The following is a 23,293-nucleotide window of genomic DNA, read 5'->3' on the forward strand; positions in this document are numbered from 1 at the left end:
CCCCAGGCGCCCCGTATTGATCGCGTTATTAAGACACTGTGACCAGAGCAGCCGACCTGCGAGCCTCCCCTGCGAGCAGTGGGTCCGCACGGTTCACGTGTTCAGTGCTCACAGGACTCTGTAGAGCGCGGCTGCCTGAGGGACAAGAACTGACCACACTGTAACCCCCCACGCTTCCCCGGAGAGGAAACCGAGGGACAGAAAAGTAGCGTAGAACCGCCTGCCTGAGCCACACAGCTAGGACGTGGAGGGGCAGGAGTCACCCCCAGACGGGCAGCCCAGAGTTGGCGATTTGTGTGTCCACTTTGGACCGACTATGGGCGCCCCTGGTCCTGCCTGTCGCCGCACAGTAAAGTGTTTACTGATCTTGGTCTTCATGAAAATTATAAAACAGTAGATCAGCTTTGCTCTTTTTTGAGGTCTTTTAACTCTTGGTAAGCTTTTTGATACTCATATTTGTCTTAGGTGATATTTGTAGGTTTTTGAAAAACCTTAGGCTTCTAGATTACTTTTCACCTTTAGCTCATTGACCTTCTTTATCTTCCTTTATCTTCACAGCCAGGTAGCCTGAGGGGTGGTCCTGGGACAGAAATGGCCAGGGCCGTAAAGGAGTGTGCTCGGGATCACCCATCCCGGGCCCCGCTCGGCCCAGCTTCTGCCCGGGAGGCTGCCGGGGCCACTTCACACGCAGATCAGTGTTTATCCTGTATCGTTCCTTTTGCGTCCTAAAATAGCTTATGTTGAGATGGACATCTTGGTGTCCTTGGGGTAGCTTGGTTTTCTCATGGCCTGTCCTCTCACTTCCTTGGGGACACTTCTTCAGAGAGTCCTTCTCTGACCCCCAGCCGTAAGCAGCCTTTCCTGCCTCCTGTCACCTCATCCAGCACTGAGATCACATTGTATAAATGTACTGATGAAGGTGATTATTGTCTGTCTTGCCCATTGGAGGAAGAGCATCATGAGGGCAGGAAACTTGATTGGTCATCTCTGTCCCCATGCTCTGCACGTGGTTGGCACTCGGTAAACATTTGTTGAATGAATGAATATGCGGCCCTCTGCGTCATTGCTTGAGCTCAGGAACCAGTTTAGCCCAAGCAGTGCCCAGTGGATTTATTCCTGAATAATTTAAGTTCTGTCTTCCGGAGATTGTGACATGCTTTTCCTAGATTTTCACAAAAGTAATCGTCTTGGAGTGGGAGGGGGTGTTGGATGCCCATTTCTAAGTCCTGGTCTTATACACGACGTGGCTTTGTTTCCACAGCAACTATTTTCCAGCACCATTTCCCCGCAGCCATCGACTCCTTTCAGGACGCGGTCAAGTGCTTATCGGAGTTTGCGTGCAATGCCGCCTTCCCGGACACAAGCATGGAGGCCATCCGGCTTATCCGCTTCTGTGGGAAATACGTCTCGGAGAGGCCTCGGGTACGTTTTTCCTCTCCTCCCCCTTGGGCACCGAGGGGAGGGGGAATCTTGGGGCAGAAAACCCTTGCTCCTGGCAAAGAACTTTCCAGCTGCGCTTTCAAAGGCGCATGTTTGCCCTCAACTGGGTGTTCGCTTCCGCGTGCCGCCAGTGCTCCTGTCTCTCGTGTGTGTGTGTGTGTGTGTGTGTGTGTGTGTGTGTGTGAGGTTACGTGTTTCACTCGTACTGAACCTTCATGTAGTATTCTACTACTTGTGTTTGTGGGAAATAATAGTATTTAGCTTTGAATTTTGGCAAAGCTAAAGAAGCTAGACCTTTCTATTAGAAGAGAACAAACCTGTGGATCTGGGCTGCCTCAGTCATTTGAGCTCAGGTTGTGATCTCTCCATCGTGGGATCAAGGCCCGAGTCGAGTGCGGGGCCTGCTTGAGATTCTCTCTGTCCCTCTCCCTTTCACCTCCCTCCCCCTCCTCTCTCTTTCTCGCGCAGGCGTGCGCGCGCACTCTCTTAAAAAATCAAGCAAGAGAAAGAACAGACCTTCCTCTTAAGGAATGACATTTTACCCCCTACCCAAAAGAGAAACATTTTACCATTGTGATATGACTGAGAAATCACATTTTATTTTTTTTTAATATTTTTTAACATTTATTTTTGAGAGAGAGACAGAGGACAAGTGGGGAGGGGCAGAGAAAGAGGGAGACACAGATCCAAAGTGGCTCCAGGCTCTGAGCTGTCTGCACAGAGCCTAATGCAGGGCTTGAACCCACGAACTGTGAGATCATGACCTGAGCCGAAGTCGGACGCTTAACCGACTGAGCCACCGGGCGCCCTGAGAAATCACATTTTAAAAATCACCTTTTGTTTTCCCAGAAATATTTGGGGTGACTCTTTTAGGTCTCACCTTTCCAAAGACGCCTGCTTGGTTTAAATGACAGTCCCAAGCACTGAAATTAAGTAAAAATATGCACATCTCAACTGTGATGGCTTATACAGAGCTCTTCTGTGCATTGATTTATTTAGTCTCCACAACAGATCTGTGAGATTGAGAATTTTGTTCCCATTGTACTGGGGCGTTAACCGAAACCCAGAGAGAATTTGTCTAATGTTGGATAAGCAGAGCTGAGAAAGAAATTCCGGGGGCGCCTGGGTGGCTCAGTCAGTTGAGTGTCCAACTTCAGCTCAGGTCACAATCTCACAGTTCATGGGTTCGAGCCTCGTGTCGGGCTCTGTGCTGACAGCTCAGAGCCTGGAGCCTGCTTCAGATTCTGTGTCTCCCTCTCTCTCTGACCCTTTCCTGCTCATGCTATCTCTGTCTCTCTCAAAAATAAATTAAAAAAAAAAAAGAAATTCCATTGCAACAGACAGTTCTGCTTCAAGAGTGCTTGGGGCATCTGGGAGGCACGTTCATTAATGTCCATCTTCGGCTCAGGTCATGATCTCACAGTCAGTGAGTTGGAGCCCCACGTCAGGCTCTGTGCTGACAGCTCAGAGCCTGGAACCTGTCTTTGGATTCTGTGTCGACCCCTCTCTCTGCTCCTCCCCTGCTCGAGGTCTGTCTCTCAAAAATGAATAAATATTAAAAAAAAAAAAAGTGCTTTCAGAGCGAAGGGCTCAAATCCCAGAGGTAGGGCCGGGATTAGGGCTTCCTACCCAGACTGGGTAAGACCGCTAGCTTCTAGCTACATGACCTTGGGCAACTTACTTAACGTCCTGGTGCCTCAGTTTACACATCTGTGAAATAGGACCATTATTTCCACCTGGCTCATTGTGTCATTATGAGGACTATTAATCCACATGAAGTGCTGTCACAGCTCCTGGCGCAAAGCAAGCCCTCCATAAACAGCTGCTGGTATTATTTTATGTAGTATGTGTCACAGTAATATTCCAGAAAGACCTAAGATATGGAATCATCTTGAATATTTTGCTAATACCCCTTGAACGTTAGTGCTCTTTTTTTTTTTAATGTTTATTTTTGAGAGAGAGAGAGCATGAGCGAGCGCCCAAGCAGGAGAGGGGCAGAGAGAAGTGGGGGACAGAGGATCTGAGGCAGGCTCTGTGCTGACAGCAGAGAGACCAACGCGGGGCTCAGACTCATGCACCTGAGTCAGACGCTAACCTGATTGAGCCACCGCGGTGCCCCGGCCTTTGGTGCTTTCTGAATGGAACACCTCCCACCCGCAGGACCCTTGTGCTCCGCCCACACAGCTCACTCTCAAACCCACAGAGGTCCAGAGGCTCATGCGTGGAAACTGCTCATGTGCTCTTGGAGGAGGTTCGGGCCGGCCTCCTCGGGATTCCCTGTCCTCCCCCGGCTGAGTGGATGTTTGTAGGAGGGGAAATGTGTGAGGCCTTAAGCTTCACGTAGTTCCCTTTGAGTTTCCTCCTCTGCTTGCTTAGTGTGCGTCTGAGACACGACTCTCCTTGTAGGTGCTACAGGAATACACGAGCGACGACATGAATGTGGCTCCTGGCGACAGGGTCTGGGTCCGAGGCTGGTTCCCCATCCTGTTTGAGCTCTCCTGCATCATTAACAGATGCAAGCTAGATGTCCGGACAAGGTAATATGTCCCAGACGGGGCCCCTCCTGTCGTGGGATGCACCTCCGTCACCGGCTTCTCGCCCTTTTATCCCCTCTCCCTCCCTCTACAGAGGACTCACGGTCATGTTTGAGATCATGAAGAGCTATGGCCACACCTTTGAGAAGCACTGGTGGCAGGACCTGTTCAGAATCGTGTTCAGGATTTTTGACAACATGAAGCTCCCCGAGCAGCAGTCAGAGGTAGGCGATGACTGACACCGTGCCCTGGATGTGGCGGGGTGGGAGTCTCTGCCTTTGCCTGCCTCAGCGCTGTGTCCTCGGCCCTGTGCCGTCATCCCCACCAGGTGTGTTTTGAAGTGAAAACCCCCTTCCTGGAACTCTTAGAACCGTAGCAACTAATGCTAAGAAACTGTCCCCACCTGAGGAAGGAGGAGGGGAGCCGGCCCCCTTGGCCCTCGGGCGTTAACACTCACCAGTTCACCAGGGCCCTCCTCAGGGGCGCCTGGGTGCCTCAGTCAGTTCTGTGTCCCAGCCTCAGCTCGGGTCCTGGTCTCACGGTTCCCGAGATGGAGCCCCGCATTAGGCTCTGTGCTGACAGTGTGGTGCCTGCTTGGGTTTCTCTCTCTGCCCCTCCCCAACTCACTCACTCTCTCTCTCTCAAAATAAATAAGCTTAAAGAAAATACGCAGAAGACTCCTAATTTTACCATTCAGAAATAAGAGTTAATATTTTGGCAAATTTCTGTCTTAAGCATGGTTAGGGGCGCCTGGGTGGCTCAGTCGGTTAAGCCTCCGACTTCGGCTCAGGTCAGATCTCACGTTCGTGGGTTCGAGCCCCACATCGGGCTCTGTGCTGATGGCTAGCTCAGAGCCTGGAGCCTGCTTCCAGTTCTGTGTCTCCTTCTCTCTCTGCCCCTCCCCCTCTCATGCTCTGTCTCTCTCTGTATCAAAAATAAATAAAACATTAAAAAAATTCACAAATAAAATAGCATATTCTTGCATAAATTGCAAATGCCTTTGCCCACTTTGTTACTCTCACTTTCATCTCATTTTAGGGAACCAAATTCATCAGTCTTTCTCCCTTATGGCTTCCACTTTTAGAATTTAGTTTAGCAATAGCAACCCTTCCCTTTTCAATGTTTTCCTAAATCTCTCTATACATTAAACACTTAAAAGAGTGCCATGGATTTCCCAGAGGTAAATTTTGGGTGTGAAATGTCCTTAGCATAATCTCATACTCATTTTTTCCAAATCATTAAAACCTTTGGTCAGTATCCCTTTGAATGGCTGTTAACATCGCGACTTTAGATAAATATACTTTAGTTGTCACCTGCCTGGGCATTTGTTCGTAGGTGTGTTTTCAGATGTCAGTGCCAGTGTGGTGCCGTCTTTATCCCCAGCCTCCCCCACAGATGCTTCCTTCTTTCCTTAGGGCCCCCTGCTGCAGGCGGGGGGCTGCACCCGCGGGGCTGAGGGCTGTGAGGACTGTTGACACGCGCTGCCAGGTTGCACAGCAGAACGGTTTTGCCCCTGATGTAGGAAGGGGCCCGTCTCACCCCAAGGAGAGTAGCTTATAAACATTTTCTTGCTGTTTTCAGAAATCCGAGTGGATGACGACAACTTGCAATCACGCACTCTATGCTATCTGTGATGTGTTCTCCCAGTTTTATGAAGCTCTGAATGAAGTTCTTCTTTCGGATGTGTTCGCACAGCTGCAGTGGTGTGTGAAGCAAGGTACGCGCTCCGTCTCCGGCCGTCATCCTGCTTGATGTAGTTTTTTTTTTTATGTTTGTTTAGTTTTGAGAGAGAGAGAGAGCATGAGCTGGGCAGGGGCAGAGAGAGAGACACACACAGAATCTGAAGCAGCCTCCAGGCTCTGAGCTGTCAGCACAGAACCCGACGCAGGGCGCAAACTCACAAGCCTCGAGATCGTGACCTGAGTGGCTGTCCGACACTTAACCGACTAAGCCACTCAGGTGCCCCTTGATGTAGTTTTTAATGAGAAGTTCATTTTTTCAGTATACATAAGCAAGAATGTAATGCCAAGGAGTACAGTATATAATCTAATTGGTGAAAATGTGCATTTTTTATTTAATAAGAACACAGAAACAATCTCCCTAAGTCAGTTTATAACGCATTTCTTAAAGATGGGATATAGTTATTATTATATTTAAAAAGATGTGCCTTTGTATATTGTACTATGTTTTCTACTTTTGTCTGTACTTGAAGTTTTCTGTAATATTTTTAAGATGTCCTGTGGGAGGGGCACCTGGGTGGCTGAGTTGGTTAAGCATCCCAACTCTTGATTTTGGCTCAGGTCATTATCTCAGAGTTCGTGAGTTCAAGCCCCTCATCAGGCTCTATGCTAAGAGTGTGGATCCTGCTTGGGATTCTCTCTCTCCCCCTCTTTCTCTGCCCCTCCCCTGTTCACTCACTCTCTCTCTCTCAAAAATAAATAAATGAACATTTTTTAAAATATACTTAGGAAGTCAGTATCAACAGCTTCATCAGTGGATGTTTTTTGTTTGAGTCCTTATGTGTTGATTTTAGTACGTACCGGGAAGAACACACAGCACATTCAACCTGGGTTCCATCGATGGTTTTGGCTTAGGACAGAGCTTAATTTCATTAAGTTTTTCAAAAAGTGACTCCGTTTTTAAAATAAATGAAAAAAGTCAATACCAATATGGCAAAAACTGGAAATGCAGTGTTTGAGTGAATAAATTTTGAGGAACACTGATCTAATATTTCCATCTTCTACCATTGATCACCAGAAGCCAATTAATTAAGTCACAAACTGACCTTCCATCCCTACCAGTAAAGCTGTGATAAATCATTTTATCTCTTGGGGCGCCTGGGTGCCTCAGTGAGTTGAGCCTCTGACTTCAGCTCAGGACATGATCTCACAGTTTGTGGGTTCAAACCCTGCATTGGGCTCTGTGCTGACAGCTCAGAGCCTGGAGCCTGCTTCAGATTCTGTATCTCTTTCTCTCTGCCCCTCCCCTGCTTGTATTCTGTCTCTCCCTGTCTCTCAAAACTGAATAAATGTTAAAAAAATGTTTTAATAATAATAATTTTATCTCTTGATAGCCTGTTCAACAATGAAAGTTTTAACACTGTATCATTGCTTCATTAAATAAGAGCCTGGAAACCCTCCATCATGCCCTCTCCACCTCACAATGCGCAGCGTCAGTGCGCTGGCGGGACTCAAACCAGCAGCGGGAGTTTGATGAGAGATACTGCTTTATTTTGCAGATAATGAGCAGTTGGCTCGGTCAGGTACAAACTGCTTAGAAAACTTAGTGATATCCAACGGGGAGAAATTCAGCCCCGACGTCTGGGACGAGACGTGCAGCTGTATGCTGGATATCTTCAAGACAACCATTCCACACGTGTGAGTGCAGATACGACCTCCTGATGCCTGCTGTGCCCGGGGAGGGCGTCTGACGGCTCCACGCCGCCTTTCGCACTGATCGTTTTCCTTCTCTCGTGTTCCCTTCAGTTTGCTGACATGGAGACCTGTAGGAATGGAGGAAGATCCATCAGAAAAACACTTGGTAGGGTTTTTGTTGTTCTCTTTTCTCTGATCTCATATTAGGGCCAAAAATTAAGTAGCCCAAGGAGTGTGTGCCTTTCTGATGGGAAGTAAGTAAAAAAGGCTATACAATTTAGGAGCACCTGGCTGGCTCAGTTTGGTAGCACATGCAGCTCTTGGTCTTGGGGTCATGAGTTGGAGCCTCACTTTGGGCATAGAGATTACTTTAAAAAAAATTTTTTTTAAGGAAAAAAAAGATTTAAAAACTATGTTCATAAACGTGTTTTTTCAAAAGTACAGAAAATAAGTCGCCTCACCCAGTGAACTCCACAGTTCACGTTTCACACGGTGTTTGTGTGACGGCACACGTATTACCCGCACGTGGTGGAATTCGGGCACACTTGGCCCAGAGCGTTTTACCGAACAACATGGAAGCAGTGTTCCGTGTCCTTAAATGCTGTTTGGGAACCGGCTTTTCAGAGGCTGCATGTTATTATGTTCAGGGAACTCTCCCTTGGTGGACTTCAGGTCTGGTGTTGGCCTGTTAGAAATAACACTTTGGTGTGATTATCCTCTTTTTTTACTCTCCTAAATAAAAAGTGCTTTTCTCCACCACACCAGAGAAATGGCTGTTATTTTCTCTGTGGGGCCACATGAAGTTCCATTTCTCACTTTAAAATCTCTTGCTTTATAGGGAGTCTGTGTCATTAACTTCATTTCCCAAATAACTGTAAGGCCATTAGGTTTTAAAAGGCATTTGGAGGGCATCTGGCTGACTCAGTAGAGCATGTGACACTTAATCTCAGGGTCATGAGTTCAAGCCCCACATGGGGCATGGAGCCTGCTTAAGAAAGGGAGGGGGCATTTGTGATATAGCAACTTAGAAAATGAAGCACCCTATTTACACATTTTTTGTTCGTCTTTAGTCCGCTCTTTAAAAAGCTAGTTATTGCACTAGTTTTTGAGCTTGCTTTCATTAATCGGCCATGCTTATTGTTAAATCAGAAGATGTAGAGAAATATCTTCTAAGTTGGAACAAGGAAATGTGAGATTTTGGTGGGAGGGGGAAGTAAGTGAAGTCTGCCCCCTCCCCTGTGCAGTCTGGCATGAAGTGTGGTTCTGCGTCGGTCCCGGCGAGGCGCTTCCAGCAGTGTCACACGGGCACGTCTGCCAGGAACCGAACTGTGGGTGAAGAAAGTGGACATTGTGTTTCTCTCTGGCTTGCTTCTAGGATGTGGATCTGGACCGCCGGTCTCTGAGCAGCATGGATAAAAATGCCTCTGAGAGAGGCCAGAGTCAACTCTCTAACCCGACTGACGACAGCTGGAAAGGTAGACCGTACGCAAGTAAGGCTGCTTTGTGGTTGTTTTCATTTATTTATTCTAAATAGGTAACACGTTTACGTAATTTAAATATTTGGAAGGTACAAGAGGGTAAACACGATACGCCTTTCGTCTACCCAGCGCCTCAGTCTGCCAGTCCCTTCCTTTTGGCAGCCGGTGTCACCAACTTCTGTACATTTCCAGAGACATTTTATGCATTTATAAGATCTGCATATCCATAAACACAGACTGTGTGCGTGTGCATGCGCACACACACACACACACGAATTCTTCTGTCCTTTTTATACAAATCCCAGAATACCTACATTGTTTTTTTCAGTTAGTATATCTTTGAGATCATTCAAAATCAGTACCTTCAAAGCTTTCACACTCTTTTACACTATTTATTTTGTGTTATCCCAGGATGCAGATGTACTATTGCTTAATTGGGTTTCCTACTAATAGACACTTACATTATTCCCAGTCTTGGTTACAAACAGAACTACATTGAATAACCTAATTTGTGTGTCATTTGTGAGTTCATCTGTATAATAAATTCCTAAAAATGGGATTGCTGTGTGAAGTGCGCTTGCCATTTTGACAGATGATTAGATTCCTACCCATTTGTGTTGCATCTGTTTACATGATCTTCGGAAACACATAGGTGATGTTTCGTACCTTTGGAGTATTTTTAATCTGCAGTTTCCTAATTATGAGTGAAACTGAGCAGTTTTTCATGTGTCTCAGATCGTTTCATGATCAGTTCAAACCCACCATTTTATATTGGCTGTTAGTCTTTATTGGTTTGGAGAAGCTTTTTGTGTGTTAGAGATCCCTTCTCTGGATAAGAATTTCAGATTCTTTTATCAGTTCGTGCCTCAGTGTTTCTTGTGGTATATTTTACTGTCATTTAAAAAAAACCAAACAGGTCTACTAGTTGCTATGTGCCAGGCAGGCACTGCCCTGTGTTTCAAATGTGTGATGTCGCGTTAATTGTTACTCTGCCCTTTGAGGAGGTACCGTTGACACGTGGGTGCCTGGGGTCTCACACACTTGGGGTTCAGGCACCCTTCTGGCCAACTGAGAGCCTGGAAATGTCCTGGTGTCCTGGTCTGGTCTTTTTCAAGCTGTGGCCCTGTGGTTTTCCGCCTAGCAGTGCAGCGTCCTCTCTACCTGCCAGGCTGCGGGCGTGAACACTGCTGCTAACTTCTGAAGCAGCGACAAAGCCTCACTCGGTCATTGCTGTCTTTGGAAGGCATAAAACATAAGCACCCTTGGGATCCATTAAAGAGGCACCATGGTCCTCCGTATCTGCTGCACGTGCCAGCGAGAGTGAACCACACTGGCTCATCAGCGCCAGATTGTGTGGAGGAGACACATGTACAGTTCTTGAGACAGAACCGTCTTGGTGCAGCAGGGTGTGTGTACTCTGAGCGGTGCCTGGGCCTGGAGACTCCTGCCCTTCCTCTGGGAACGTGCCTCCAGTGTCCCACCTCAGCCTGCCCGCAGGCGGCAGGTGCAGCCTCACAGCGCTTGCGTTGTTTCCTTTCTTGTTAATGTTTGGTCCAGGGAGATGTTACTGAATTGGCATAAGTCAAATGTAGAGGTGCTGCAACTCCGCCGTATCCCTCTTTAATTCTACATGGAGAATTAATAGAGCTACAGAGAGACAATTGTAGTCACTTTCCAAAACTTGAAGATGACCCAGCCTCGTTTGGCATCACTAAATGCTTTATTTGATGTTTTCAACATCCTGATACTATAAGTTACAACTATAAGCTGAATAGGGAATCTCTACTTTTATCAGTCAAATCATCGCACACCTGTGAAGTGAAGACAAAGATGGAGGGCGGAGACATTAGCTGGAGTCTAGTCAGTGCCTGCGGGTGGCGGGGAAGCTCGGGGAGACGTGGGCCCGTGTGGCTGACTCCTCCCCTTCGGGTCTTTGCTCAAGTATCACATTTTCGGAGCGAGCTTTCCTGACCCGCTTGTTTAGACTCGCAGCCTCCGCCTCATGACATCTCTACCTGGTCCCCATCCCTGCTTTTGTCATCGTCATTTGACATAGGTGGACCTGTGCCCTAGACTTAAGCATCTTGTTTAGTGTCGGTCTCTGCCGCGAGAGCAGGGGTGTTTGAGCGGCTCATCCATTGCTATGCCGCAGCATCAGGACTGTGCCTGGCATGTAGAAGGAGCTCGGCTAATACTTACTCAACACTGGCTGAGTCATTATCAGGGTTAATCTTTATCATCTAATATAGATCAGAAACTGTTTGCCAGCCTCCTCATCAAGTGTGTGGTCCAGCTGGAATTGATCCAGACCATTGACAACATCGTGTTCTACCCTGCAACGAGCAAAAAGGAAGATGCGGAACACATGGTGGCCGCCCAGGTAACGGGACCAGCCCGGGGGGGGGACAACCGTGTCCGAAGGGAGGCGGCTCAGATGCAGCGGGGTGCTGGAGCCAGCTCCTCGATCGCGTTCCTCTCTCCCCGGCCCCCACCAGGCGTGGCGTATCGGAAGCTCGAGACCGGCCGCAACGAGAATATTTATATTCGCACACCCTAAATAATCACACCCCAAAAATCAGAGCTTTTTTTAATTTTTTAAATTTCCCGGAGAGCCGCTACCGGCATGCCACTGCCCAGACGCCGCCCCTCCTCGGTGCCTCGAGAAAAAGCACCTGTTCCACCTAATTGGTGTGTGGTTTAATCATAAGTAACCGAGAGAGAAAAATATATGGATGAAGATACCACTTTTCCTTTAGAAAGTTTACTCTTTTGTACGTACAACCTTTTATATGTACTGTTGTTCTTGGAGACAGAGGGTTGGGTGTCCAAAAGTCGGACCGTAACATCATTACAGCGCAGGTTGTCAGCTAACTTGCTTCTGGGACTGACGTCCTGTGCATGCGCATGCGGCCGAGGTGGGACTGGAGGCGGAGGGACCAGACCCTTGCAGCCCCAGCCCCAGCCGTGTGCTGCTGATGGGTGGGTCCAGTCACGACAGTCTTCCAGTGTTTCAAGAGCAGCCAGCATCAAGATTTTTTCCACATAGAAAATCTGTGTGTCGAGTAATATAATTACTGATGAGCAGAGTACATCTGTGGCCTAGATCCAGCCTAAAGGCAGTCCCCCTTTCTGTTTGTTTATTTTGAGAGAGAGAGAGAGATCGAGCAGGGCAGGGGCAGAGACAGAGGGAGAGAGAAAGAATCCTAAGCAGGCTCCCCACTGTCAGTGCAGAGCCCAATACGGGGCTCGAACTCAGAAAGCATGAGATCATGACCTGAGCTGAAATCAAGAGTCAGACGCTTACCTGACTGAGCCACCCAGGTGCCCCTTGTTTTTCTTTTTTCAATGTTCAGTTAAGTGTTTTGGAATATTCACAAAGTTGTACAAACATCACCCCTATCTAATTCCAGAATATTTTTGTCACTGCAAAAGGGAATGCCCTAACCCTTAGCAGTCAGCCCTCCTTCTCTCCTTGCCCTAGCCCTTGATAATGACTAATCTATATTCCATCTCTGGGTTTAATCAGCATGATTCATACTAATAGAATCATATAATATGTGAGCTTTTGTGTCTGGCTTTTTTCACGTAGAATAATTTTCCCAAGTTCATCCATGTTGTAGCATGTAACATCCATGTTGTTACATATGCGTGGATGTGTGTGTGTGTACACATATATATATAATGTTCCGTTGTATGGCTGTTCCACGTTTTATTTATCCATTCATCAATTGATGGACATTTGGGTTGTTGCCATCGCCTGGCTATCGTGAATAACAGTGCTGTGAACATGTGTACGTAAGTTTTTATGTGGATATGGTTTTAATTCTCTGGAGCATGTACATAGGAGTGGAGTTTCCAGGTCACACCGTGATCCTGTGCCTGCCTTTTTGAGGCACCGCCTGACTGTTTTCGAAAACAGCTGGACTATTTTACCCTCCCATCAGCAATTCATGAAGGCTCTAACTTTCACCTCCTCATCAATGGTTGTTCTTGTCCTTTTTTCTTTTTTCTTTTTTTTTTTTTTAATTATCACAGTTGCCCCAGTGAGTGTGAAGTGGTATCTCATAGTGATTTGGATTTCCATTTCCCTAGTGACTAATGACCTTGCTTATTGGTTCATTTGTATTTGGGGGGAGATGTCTTTTCAAATCATTTACCCATTTTTAAATTGGAGTATTTATCTTTCTGTCGTTAAATTAAATGAGGTTTTATATATTCTGGATATTAGCCGCCTGTCACATACAACGATTTTCTCCCATTCTGTGCATTGTCTTTTCAGTTTCTTGATGGTGGCCTTTGAAGCACAACATTTTAAAATTTTAATGAAGTTTGAGTTCCTGTTTTTACTTGAGTCCTTGTACTTTTAGTGTTCTGAGAAAGCACGGCCTGATTCAGGGTCACAAAGATTAGGCCCACGGTTTCTTTTAAGAGTTTTATAATTTTAGCTTTTACATGTAGGTTTCGATCCAGTTTTTAGTCCATAAATGGGAAATAGGAGATCACCGTTTTTCTTTGGCACGTGGCTATCCCTAGTTGTCCCGGTGCCATTTATTGTAAAGACTGTTTTCTCCTCGGTGAATTGTTCTGGCCCCCACGTTGGAAATCACTTACCCCTAAATATAAGGATTTATTTCTGCATTCTCAGTTCTGTTCCACTGACCTGTATGTCCATCTTTATACCAGTACCGCCACACTGTCTTGAATGAAATTGAAGTGTGCGTCTTCTAACCTTGCATTTCTTTTTTCAACATTGTTCTGTCTATTCTGTGTCCCTTGTGTTTCCATATGAATGTTAGGATCAGCTTGTCAATTTCCACAAGGTAGCAATCTGGGATTTTGATGATGATTGCATTGTATCCATAGATCAATTTGAGGAATATTGCAAACTCTGTTTTTCTTGAAGCTCTGGCTCATAAGAAGGATAAATCCATTTTTAGGCTGCTCAACAAATATAAGATCCCGAATTACGTCTCATATTTCAGGCAATACGTTTAATAAAAATGTCTAGCATTTTATACCTATTTTTATGGTTTTTTCCCCTTCACATTTGAAAACACAGTTGAAGCTAAAGATGGCACTCAGGCTTCACTTAGCAGTTTCTCTCTTTGTTGTTGTTAAGTTTATTTTGAAAGAGAGAGCAGGCAGGAGGGGCGGGAGAGTGGGGAGAGAGAATCCCAAGCAGGCTCCACACTGTCGTGCAGAACCCAACATGGGGCTTGAACCCATGAACCATGAAATCATGACCTGAGTCAAAACCAAGAGTTGGACGCTCAACTGACTGAGCCACCCAGGCACCCCAGTTTCTGTCTTTTAGTAAGTATGTTTTGAGACTCACACCTTCTATGACATACAGTGCAGTTTGACTTTCTCATTTTGCAATCTCATTATAAAATAAAAATAAGAAATAAAAAGAGGAGGAACGCCTGGCTGGTTTAGTCAAAGGGGCGTGGGACTCTTGATCCTGGGCTTGTGAGTTTGAGCCCCACATTGGGTGTAAATATTACTTAAAAATAAAATCTTTAAGGGGCACCTGGGTGGCTCAGTCGGTTGGTGTCCAGCTTCGGCTCAGATCATGATCTCGCCATCCATGGGTTCGAGCCCTGCATCGGGCTCTGTGCTGACAGCTCAGAGCCTGGAGCCTGCTTCCAATTCTGTATCTCCCTCTCTCTATCCTCCTCAGTCATGCTCTGTGTATGTGTGTGTGTGTGTGTGTGTGTGTGTGTGTGTCTCTCTCTCTCTCTCTCAAAACTGAATGTTAAAATAAAATCTTTAAAAACTTGTTTCTTTAACAAATAGAAGACAGGGCAGTGCTGTTGTGAAATAACTGGAGAAGTACAAGTACTTGTGTTCATGCAATGAGGGCAGCACCAGCAAAACAGAAAACGGGTCATTCAATAGCTCAGCACAAGTCTACCCCCCTCCCCGGCCCGCGAGCATTCAGGGTGGTGTGCGTCTCAGACAGAGGATGACTTGTGGCGAGTGAGGACCGCCTTGATGTGACGCCGTGATGTCCGAAACCACCCCAGCCTCACTGAGCTCTCCCATCTCCCCTCTCTAGCAAGACACGCTGGACGCGGACATCCGCATAGAGACGGAGGACCGGGGCATGTACAAGTGCATGTCTTCGCGGCACCTCTTCGCGCTGCTGGACTGCTTGCAGGAGTCCCACTCGTTCTCAAAGGCCTTCAACTCCAATTACGAGCAGCGGACTGTCCTGTGGCGAGCAGGTAGGGCCCCACGCAGGCGGACAGGAGGCCACGCCGGCCACCGTCCGAAAACGTTGAAGCCTTTGGGGGATTCCAGATACGTGTACACTTAACTGGAACAGCTCGCCAGGTATTTTCATGCTTGAGGGAGAAGGAAGGAATGCTGGGTACGTCCCATCCCAGGACCAGGAGCCCCAGGAGCACTGCCCGGCACGCAGGGGGTGTTCAGGAAGTTTTTGGTGGAAAAGTGAATTGATAGTTAGAGACCTGAGCTGACCCAGCAAACAAAGAAATTTTACATAAGGTTAAAATTGTGCAGTTCAATATAATGATACAAAAATTGTGGTAGTCTCGGAGAAACAGAAAGCATTCATGCGTTTTCTGAGGCTTTTAGGGGTTCTCTTTCTTTCCCACCTCCAAAAATAAACACATAAATGTGAGGTGAGATACAGAAATATATGGATACACATATAGATTTATACAGACATATCTATATATAAACAGAAAGATATGCATGCCTGGTGCCAGGGAGTCTCATTTTGTAAACTTTGCACAAAGTGAGACTTTATGTAATTTTTGTATTGTTACTGGTACTGGGTAACCATTTCCTCCCCCAATGCCTATTTTAATCCACAATTTTATACTACAGTTTTTTCTCTATGGCTTTAACAAATCTAGTTATTTTATGCCTTCGCCTGTGATAAGGCTTTGCTTGTGGGAACTGTTTACGTGGCTCGGTGGCTGTATTGGTTCTGCTCTGCTGAAGAAAACGTGTCTAGGAGCAATGTCAAATGTCAGTGAGACTTCAGTTAAAGAGAACGTGAGATGTTCTTTCCCTCAAGCAGCCAGATCAGGTTCCTGCATGACCTCTCCGCCTTACCCCAGAAGTGTGCACTGTTTTTCTGACTGTCCCATCTCTAGGTTTTAAAGGCAAATCTAAACCCAACCTTCTAAAACAAGAAACCAGCAGCCTGGCCTGTTGTTTGAGGATCCTGTTCCGGATGTATGTTGACGAGAACCGCAGGGACTCCTGGGACGAAATTCAGCAGCGACTTTTAACGTAAGATTGGTTCCCGATTAAATGTTTTCTCTGTGAAACAGAAAATGCACCACAATAATACTCCGAACTGAAAAGAATAAGAGAAGAATACACACATGCTGCCACCCTTACAAACTGCTTTCCTTTTTTGTTTTTTTTCTATTTGCTGATGCTTTTCTTTTTCTTTTAATGTTTTATTTATTTTTGAGAGAGCACAAGCAGGGAAGGGGCAGAAAGGGGAGGAGAGAGGATCTGAAGTGGGCTCTGCACCAACAGCAGCCAGCCTGTTGTGGAGCTTGAACTCACAAAGTTTAAGATCATGACCTGAGATAAAGTCAGATGCCCCCCCACCCGAGCCACCCAGGTGCCCCTTTGCTGGCACTTCTTTCACTTCTCTTAATGCCCTGAAGAGGGTGGGGCCTCATTTCTTTCATTTATAAATTGAGAGGGGGCGAGGGAGGGAGGAAGTGGGGGAGAGAGAGAGAGAAAGAGATTGAGAATCTTAAGCAGGCTCCCCACTCAGCGCGGGGCTCAATCCCACAACCCTGGGATCGTTACCTGAGCGGAAATCAACCGTCAGACACTCAACCGACTGAGCCACTCAGGCGCCCCTCATTCGTAAGCTTCTTAAAGAACAGAAACGCAGGCGGTAAAAAGTGCTCAGGGGTCAGCAGGCCCGGAGTGAAGTCCTGACTAAGTCCTCTTCAGGGCGGTGTCCACTCTAACCTCCCACCCTTCCGTCTTCCCACGGAGCACGTATCAGAATCCTGTGGGAACCAGGGTGTCCTGACTTGGCTTAGGCAGAAACGCAGCTGTGAGGAGATGGGGGGTGGCATGGAGGGCCCCAGACAGAAAAGTAGACCTCCGCCACCCAGCTTCTGTGAGCAGGATGCCATGTCTGCCTGCTTCCCCTTTTCACCCCTGTGTGATTTCAGATCGCTAGTGTGCAGTGCTGGCACTCTCCTGCACTGCTAGGAGAAGTGTACAGTGAGGGGATTTTTCTAGAAAGCAGGAAGGTGAAAATGTTCAGTGTCTTTCTTTGACACAGTAATTCCACTGTGGCAGAATCTACTTAAGAAAATGTCTTAGAGGGGCGCCCGGCTGGCTGAGTTGGTAGAGCATGTGACTCATAATCTCAGGGTTGTGAGTTTAAGCCCCACTTTGGGTGTAGAGATGACTTAAAAAATAATTTTAAAAAATTGTGTTAGAAATAGGAACCAGGATTCCCAGAAAGAAGTTTTATTTTTAATGTTTTTTTTGTTTACTTTTGAGAGACTGAGACAGCGTGAGCAGGGGAGGGTCAGAGAAAGAGGGAGACACAGGATCCAAAGGCTGCAGGCTCTGAGCTAGCTGTCAGCCCAGAGCGGGGCTCAAACCCACAAACTGCGAGATCAGGACCTGAGCCAAAGTCAGATGCTTAACCGACTGAGCCCCCCAGGTGCCCCTTTTTTTTTTAAGATTTCATTTTTTTTTTAATTTTTTATGGTTTTTATTTATTTTTGAAAGACAGAGACAGTGTGAGCAGAGGAGGGTCAGAAAGAGGGGGAGACACAGAATGTGAAGCAGGCTCCAGGCTCTGAGCTGTCAGCACAGAGCCCGACGCAGGGCTCGAACACACGAACCGTGAGATCATGACCTGAGCTGAAACCGGATGCTTAACCGACTGAGCCACCTAGGCGCCTTAAGATTTTAAGTAATCTCTCATGAGTTCACTCTCACAAGTCCCCACATTGTACATTGATTACTTTTTAAAAATTAAAAAAAAAAAAAAAGAATAAAGAGAAGAAAGGGCACCTGCGTGGCTCAGTCAGTTGAGCATCAGACTTCAGCTCAGGTCATGATCTCACCGCTCGTGGGTTCGAGCCCCACATCAGGCTCTGTGCTGACAGCGTGGAGCCCGGAGCTGCTTCAGATTCTGTGTCTCCGTCTCTCTTTGCCCCTCCCCTGCTTGTGCTCTCTCTCTCAAAATAAACATTTTTAAAAAGTAGCAATTGTATGTGACCGGAGAAGAGAAAGGCAGTGTGTAGCCAGGTGTGGCTGATCGGCTCTGTGTTCATTGTGCACAAACACTGAGTGGGCCCCCTGCTGTGAGCAGGCCCTGAGCTGTGCTAACATTCAACACACCGGTCTCATTTGATCTGTACCACAGCCCCTTGAGTTTGGTACAGTTACTTATCCCTGTTTTATAGCTGAGGAAACTGAGGCTTAGTGATTTCCCCAAGATGGCAGAGCCAGAGCAGGTGCCCAGCAAATAATATCATCGCTCAGTCGGTTGAGCGCCCCCCACTCTTGATTTCTGCTCAGGTCATGATCCCAGGGTTGTGAGATGGAGCCTGGCGACAGGCTCTGTGCTGAGCATGGAGTATGCTTAAGATATTCTCTCTCTCTCTCTCTCCCCCCACTCGCCCCCACTCACATGCTCTCTCTAAAATTGAAAAAAAAAACTCTCTAGTAGAATGTAAGAGGTTAATCTTGTGTTTGTTTTTAATTTTTTTACTTTGTTTATTTTTGAGAGAGAGAGAGAGACACGGTGTGAGTAGGGGAGGGGCAGAGAGGGGGGAGACACAGAATCTGAAGCAGCTCCAGGCTCCAAGCTGTCAGCACAGAGCCTGACACGGGGCTCGAACCCACGAACTGTGAGATCATGACCTGAGCCGAAGTCAGACGATTAACTGACTGAGCCACCCAGGCGCCCCGAGATTAATCTTGTGTTTGATGTCCCTCCCCGTTTCTGACTCTCCTAGTGTGTGCAGTGAGGCCCTTGCCTACTTCATCACCGTGAATTCGGAAAGCCATCGGGAGGCGTGGACAAGTCTTCTGTTGTTACTTCTAACAAAAACCCTCAAAATAAACGATGACAAGGTATAAACCAGGAAACTCTAACGTCTCCACTAGGACATAGGTTTGGGTTGCCTTTTTATTCAGAACTTAGACTATTTCCTCAATTCTTCCGAGGATGGTTACGTATAGCAGCATTCTAGATGCGCTGGGGAAAAGCTCATTCGTCTCCGACAGTGACGCCGTGGCCCGTTGGGGCTCTTTCTCTCAGAGAAGCCCGGTTCAGAAAGGCTGATGCTGAGGCCGTCCCTGTGGCTGTCAAACGGCTGCAGGGATTTTCCGCGCGGCTGTGTCGGGAGAGAAGGTGGTTCAGGGCTGGGAATCTGCTTTGCTGAAATGAAAGTTGGCTTTGGTAGCAAAGCTGCCCCCAGATAATTTGTGTTTGGAGTTAAACATAATTAAGAGACCTTCTAATTTGCAAATTTCTCACACCCACTTTTTAATAGCAAGAAAAGCCACTAAAATATTGCAGGAAGTTCCAGGGTGATATGAACACTTTCAGCAAAGTCGTGCCAGAAAAAATAGTTCCCTGTCTGATTTTCTCTCTCTGCTTCTCTCCCACCTCAAGTTTAAAGCACATGCTTCGATGTACTACCCTTACTTGTGTGAAATTATGCAGTTTGACCTCATCCCTGAGCTCCGAGCAGTTCTGCGCAAGTTCTTCCTACGGATAGGCGTTGTATATAAGATATGGATTCCGGATGAGCCGTCACAGCTCCCGGGGACACTGTCACCGGGGTGGTAGCCCCGGCCCCCACGGGCCACTGTGGCAGCTCTGCAGGACACTCACCATGCCACCTCTGCCTGGCACATCTCATGAAGGGTCAAATCTTAGAAACAAGGAGTCGGCCTCTGGGAGCTCAGAAGGGCCTGGAGGAAGCCGGCCACCGCGCTGGGGCCATCGGTCGCTGACTAAGATGTTGTGCCGTTTCGTTAAAGTGTCGCAGACCCAGGTAGCACAGTAGGTGGGGAGTCTGTTTCCTCTCCGTCATTCCATTTTCCTGGTTAAGCTGTCAGACCTGTCACTGCACATGTGGTCATTTGCTAGCAGAGTGCCACGGCTGGCAGTCCGTGTTTCGTGCGAGGAAGCTGCTCTCTCTGACAGCACTGCACATAGCTGTATAGGTCCGTGATTATTAGACAGTGTGTTAATAAAATTTCTTGTAATGGCTAAGTGCCACCTAAAATATGCTGGATTTTTTGTTGTTGTTTGAGTGTGTTGGAGAATTTTGAGTGTTTTTGTCAGTTGTGAGTCAGCTGTAGTTAGATTAGTTTGGAGAAAGTTAGTGGGGAAAAGGGTTGTTGCTTTTTTTTCTATTTTGTTAATGTCTGAGTGATTTTTAAATTACTTTATGAAAGGATATTATTGAAAATTTCATTGAAAGCAGAGTTTAGTAATTAAGTTAGAAGTAAGAGCTTGCAAGGTTAAAAAATAAAAACAGGTAGTGCCTCCTGGCTCTCCCTTTTTGAGTAACTTGGGGAGAAAGTCTATAGGAGAGAGTAAAAACTAATGAAGATGATTAGCCTTCCTTTGAAGTATTTGTGGATGGGTATTAGAATTTCCAGAATATATTGTCCATCTCACACACTGAAATCTAATATATGAAGTAGAAACAAAAATGAAGTAGTAATTTAACAGAGTTAATTTATATTTGAGTAAACCTTTTATTTTTACCTCAGAAGAGTGCGTGTACCAATTGTTAGTGTCCCTGCTTGGCACAGTCCCGTCACAGGGCCCTCTAAGAGGGGTGGTGGCTGTGTGTGACCAGGGTCGTCTGTGAACCTTGCTCGTTGGCCCAGAGGAGGCCTGTGCTGTTGTGGGGCCAGCACAGCCGAACTGTGACCGCCGCAGGAGATGGCCTGGGCCCGGGCACTTGCATCAGCTCGAGCCCAGGGGCTGTGTTTTTCGGGAAGGGGGGCTCGGGGGTCCTCCCTGTGCTACCGAAGTCACAGCGCTCTTCGCTGCAGTTAGACCAGAGGCCTGGCGCGGCCGCTCACGTGAAAGGTTTGCAGCACCCAGACAGGGCCTGACGCCCGCGAGCAGTCTGTTTGGAAGCTGAATTTATTCGGAGTCAGCGAGAAAGAGGACACACACTTCACTCTGCCCCCGCCCTCTTCCAGTCCTCCCCGCACGCCGCACTCAGCATTGGAAAAAGCATTACACAGAGTCATTAAAACATTCAGACTTCTACCTATGCCCTCTCGTCCTGTAAATTGGGTTGTATTGACATCAACTCTGGTGCCTTAGAAGTTAGCAAGTTGGGAAACTATCTACAATCGGCTAGTTTTTCTTTATAGAGAAGGATTTCTGGTGCTTTTGTTTTCTAAGAGACCGATTTCTTACATGTTTTTTTTGTGTGTGTGAGAGCCTTCAGAAATGTCTGGTTTGGGCCAGCAGGACTCTATTTTTTTTCTTTCCCCCAAAGTATTTTAATTTCTCTACCAAAGAAAAAAAAGCAGGCTTGGGTGTTTATGTTACTTACGTTCATTAGAGAAGAGGAGCTGTATAGTTCAGGAGGGGCCGTGGGAGAGTATTTTACTGGGAATGGAAAACGTCGGCACCTCTGACTTCCCTGTCCTGGAGCTCGGGTCATCGTTACCCGAGGCACGGAAGCCGTGTCCTAGACGCGCTCCCTGGTCCTGTTGCCCCGTCCCAGCCTTGGCAAGTCCGTGCTCTCCATCCGCCTTTGCCCTGAGGGTTTAACACACAGGTGCACGCGAGTCCGTTCGCACTTCTGTTGTCTGTGCCGTACCGCCGCGTCCCCGACTGGAGAGGTCTCCTCTCCTTCTGGGGTTCCCATGTGACATTTTCCTCATCAGCTCTGACTACGTCACCAGTGTCTTCCTGCCTTCTCTCTCATTTTTGCCACCTCTTGCAGAGCAGGAAATGTTTGTGTGTGTTTTGTTACATGGTGAAACACACAGCTTTGGAGGGTTTTTTTTAACTTTGTCTTTTAAAAGATTGGGAGGCATTTGCAATTGTACCAGCACAGACCTTTTGAAAACTGGGAAGTAAAACCGTTTGGGGTAGCTTTTCTTGCAGGTGGCTCGTGACATACAGAGGAATTCCTTACCTCTACTAATAAGCCATTCAGCCTAAATTCTATTTTGTGACTCAGTCTATTCTGTCTCGTGGTAAACGCGGCTTGTGCCGCCAAACACTAGTGAAGTGTGCGTGTAACTCTGCAGCACGGGGCCAGGACGCCGCTAACAAAGTTCGAGAAGCTGGAGCATTTCCAAGGCCTTATTTCTTTCTCAGAATGCTTTAAGTATTGATTCTATGTGCTGGGTCTCTAGAGAAGTTTTTATTTGTTATAATACCGCTCCTCTGAGCAATTTTGTTTTCATTGTCCTTGAGGGCAATCACCAGCTCTGGTATCGTAACAACAGACGGTGGATGGGAAATGTGATCGATTCCTCATCTGCATCTTTAGAGTCAAATACACCTTCTCCCCTTTACTCGTCACGTACAACCAAAGAACTACATTATGGCAATTGTATGATAATATCTGGAAAAACCACCTTGTCCTCTGACAGGTGACTTTTGTACAAAATGCAAAAAAAAAAAAAAAAATACCCCCTAAACCTTTTTGTTCTTTTGTCGTTACGGCTGTGTATGTCATAGTCGTCAGCGTTCTTGAAGGAGCCCGCTGGCAGACAGAAGGACGACCGCCCCATTCCGGTGTCTCTTGTTACGGTGCGCATGGTTGTTGACCAGTAGCGCGCTCCCTGAGTGCTGTTTTACCGTTTCTGTTAAAGTAGAAACAGCTTGATTGAACTCCTGTGAAGTCCTGGAGTTTTGTTATCAGCAGCTTTGTAGTTTGAGAAACAAAGAAACCAAAGCTGAATATTTAAAAGAATGATTATATCTGGAAATCCTTGCTCTCAAAAAAAAAAAAAAAAGACATTCATCAAAGGTGTAGTTTTTCTAAGTGTTCTAATTTTTAAAAAATTTTATCTTCATATTTGCATCAAATATTTCTTTATGTGCAAAAATGTATGTTTTACCTCCGTAAAATGCCTAAAAGTTAGTTAATAGCTACTTTTGTTTAATCTATACATGATGATTAAGTGCATTTAATATTGGTAATTTAATGAAAAGCATTCCTTGCCCAATGGATGTATACATTTTTGAAAGAATAAGCCGAATTATATAATATGAAATGCTATGTAAAGTTTTCTATGTAAAAATATTATGTATAATACTGTTAAAATCCCATGCTTTAATCAGGTGGTAAATCAATAAAGTTTTAAAAAATAAACCTGTTTTTAATATAGTAATTTAAATGTATATACATCAAGTTATAGTTTAGGGTTCATTTGTTCTTAGCTATAAACTTGTAGTTCTCAATTGGTGGTAACATTTGGCCTCAGTAATTAACAA

The 23,293-nt window shown here is 46.4% G+C and overlaps 1 protein-coding gene across 2 annotated transcripts in view; it reads left to right on the top strand.

Annotated features, from left to right (window-relative positions):
- ARFGEF2 (ADP ribosylation factor guanine nucleotide exchange factor 2) overlaps positions 1 to 23,171 on the top strand; it is a 93,519-nt gene extending 70,348 nt beyond the window's left edge. The window contains exons 28-39 of one of the 2 annotated variants that reach the window (XM_029915954.1): positions 1,262 to 1,422; positions 3,847 to 3,977; positions 4,069 to 4,198; positions 5,556 to 5,691; positions 7,213 to 7,351; positions 7,460 to 7,514; positions 8,724 to 8,838; positions 11,076 to 11,206; positions 14,885 to 15,053; positions 15,954 to 16,092; positions 18,816 to 18,933; positions 19,478 to 23,171. In XM_029915954.1, the coding sequence (XP_029771814.1) occupies positions 1,262 to 1,422; positions 3,847 to 3,977; positions 4,069 to 4,198; positions 5,556 to 5,691; positions 7,213 to 7,351; positions 7,460 to 7,514; positions 8,724 to 8,838; positions 11,076 to 11,206; positions 14,885 to 15,053; positions 15,954 to 16,092; positions 18,816 to 18,933; positions 19,478 to 19,654 (1,601 nt within the window). In that variant the 3' untranslated portion in view covers positions 19,655 to 23,171. The remainder of the gene's footprint in view (positions 1 to 1,261; positions 1,423 to 3,846; positions 3,978 to 4,068; positions 4,199 to 5,555; positions 5,692 to 7,212; positions 7,352 to 7,459; positions 7,515 to 8,723; positions 8,839 to 11,075; positions 11,207 to 14,884; positions 15,054 to 15,953; positions 16,093 to 18,815; positions 18,934 to 19,477) is intronic. The other variant, XM_029915955.1, reaches the window with a different exon arrangement.
- Positions 23,172 to 23,293: the final 122 nt, after the last annotated feature.

This window comes from Suricata suricatta, chromosome 12, assembly GCF_006229205.1.
Source record: "Suricata suricatta isolate VVHF042 chromosome 12, meerkat_22Aug2017_6uvM2_HiC, whole genome shotgun sequence".
Classification (NCBI taxonomy): Eukaryota; Metazoa; Chordata; class Mammalia; order Carnivora; family Herpestidae; genus Suricata; species Suricata suricatta.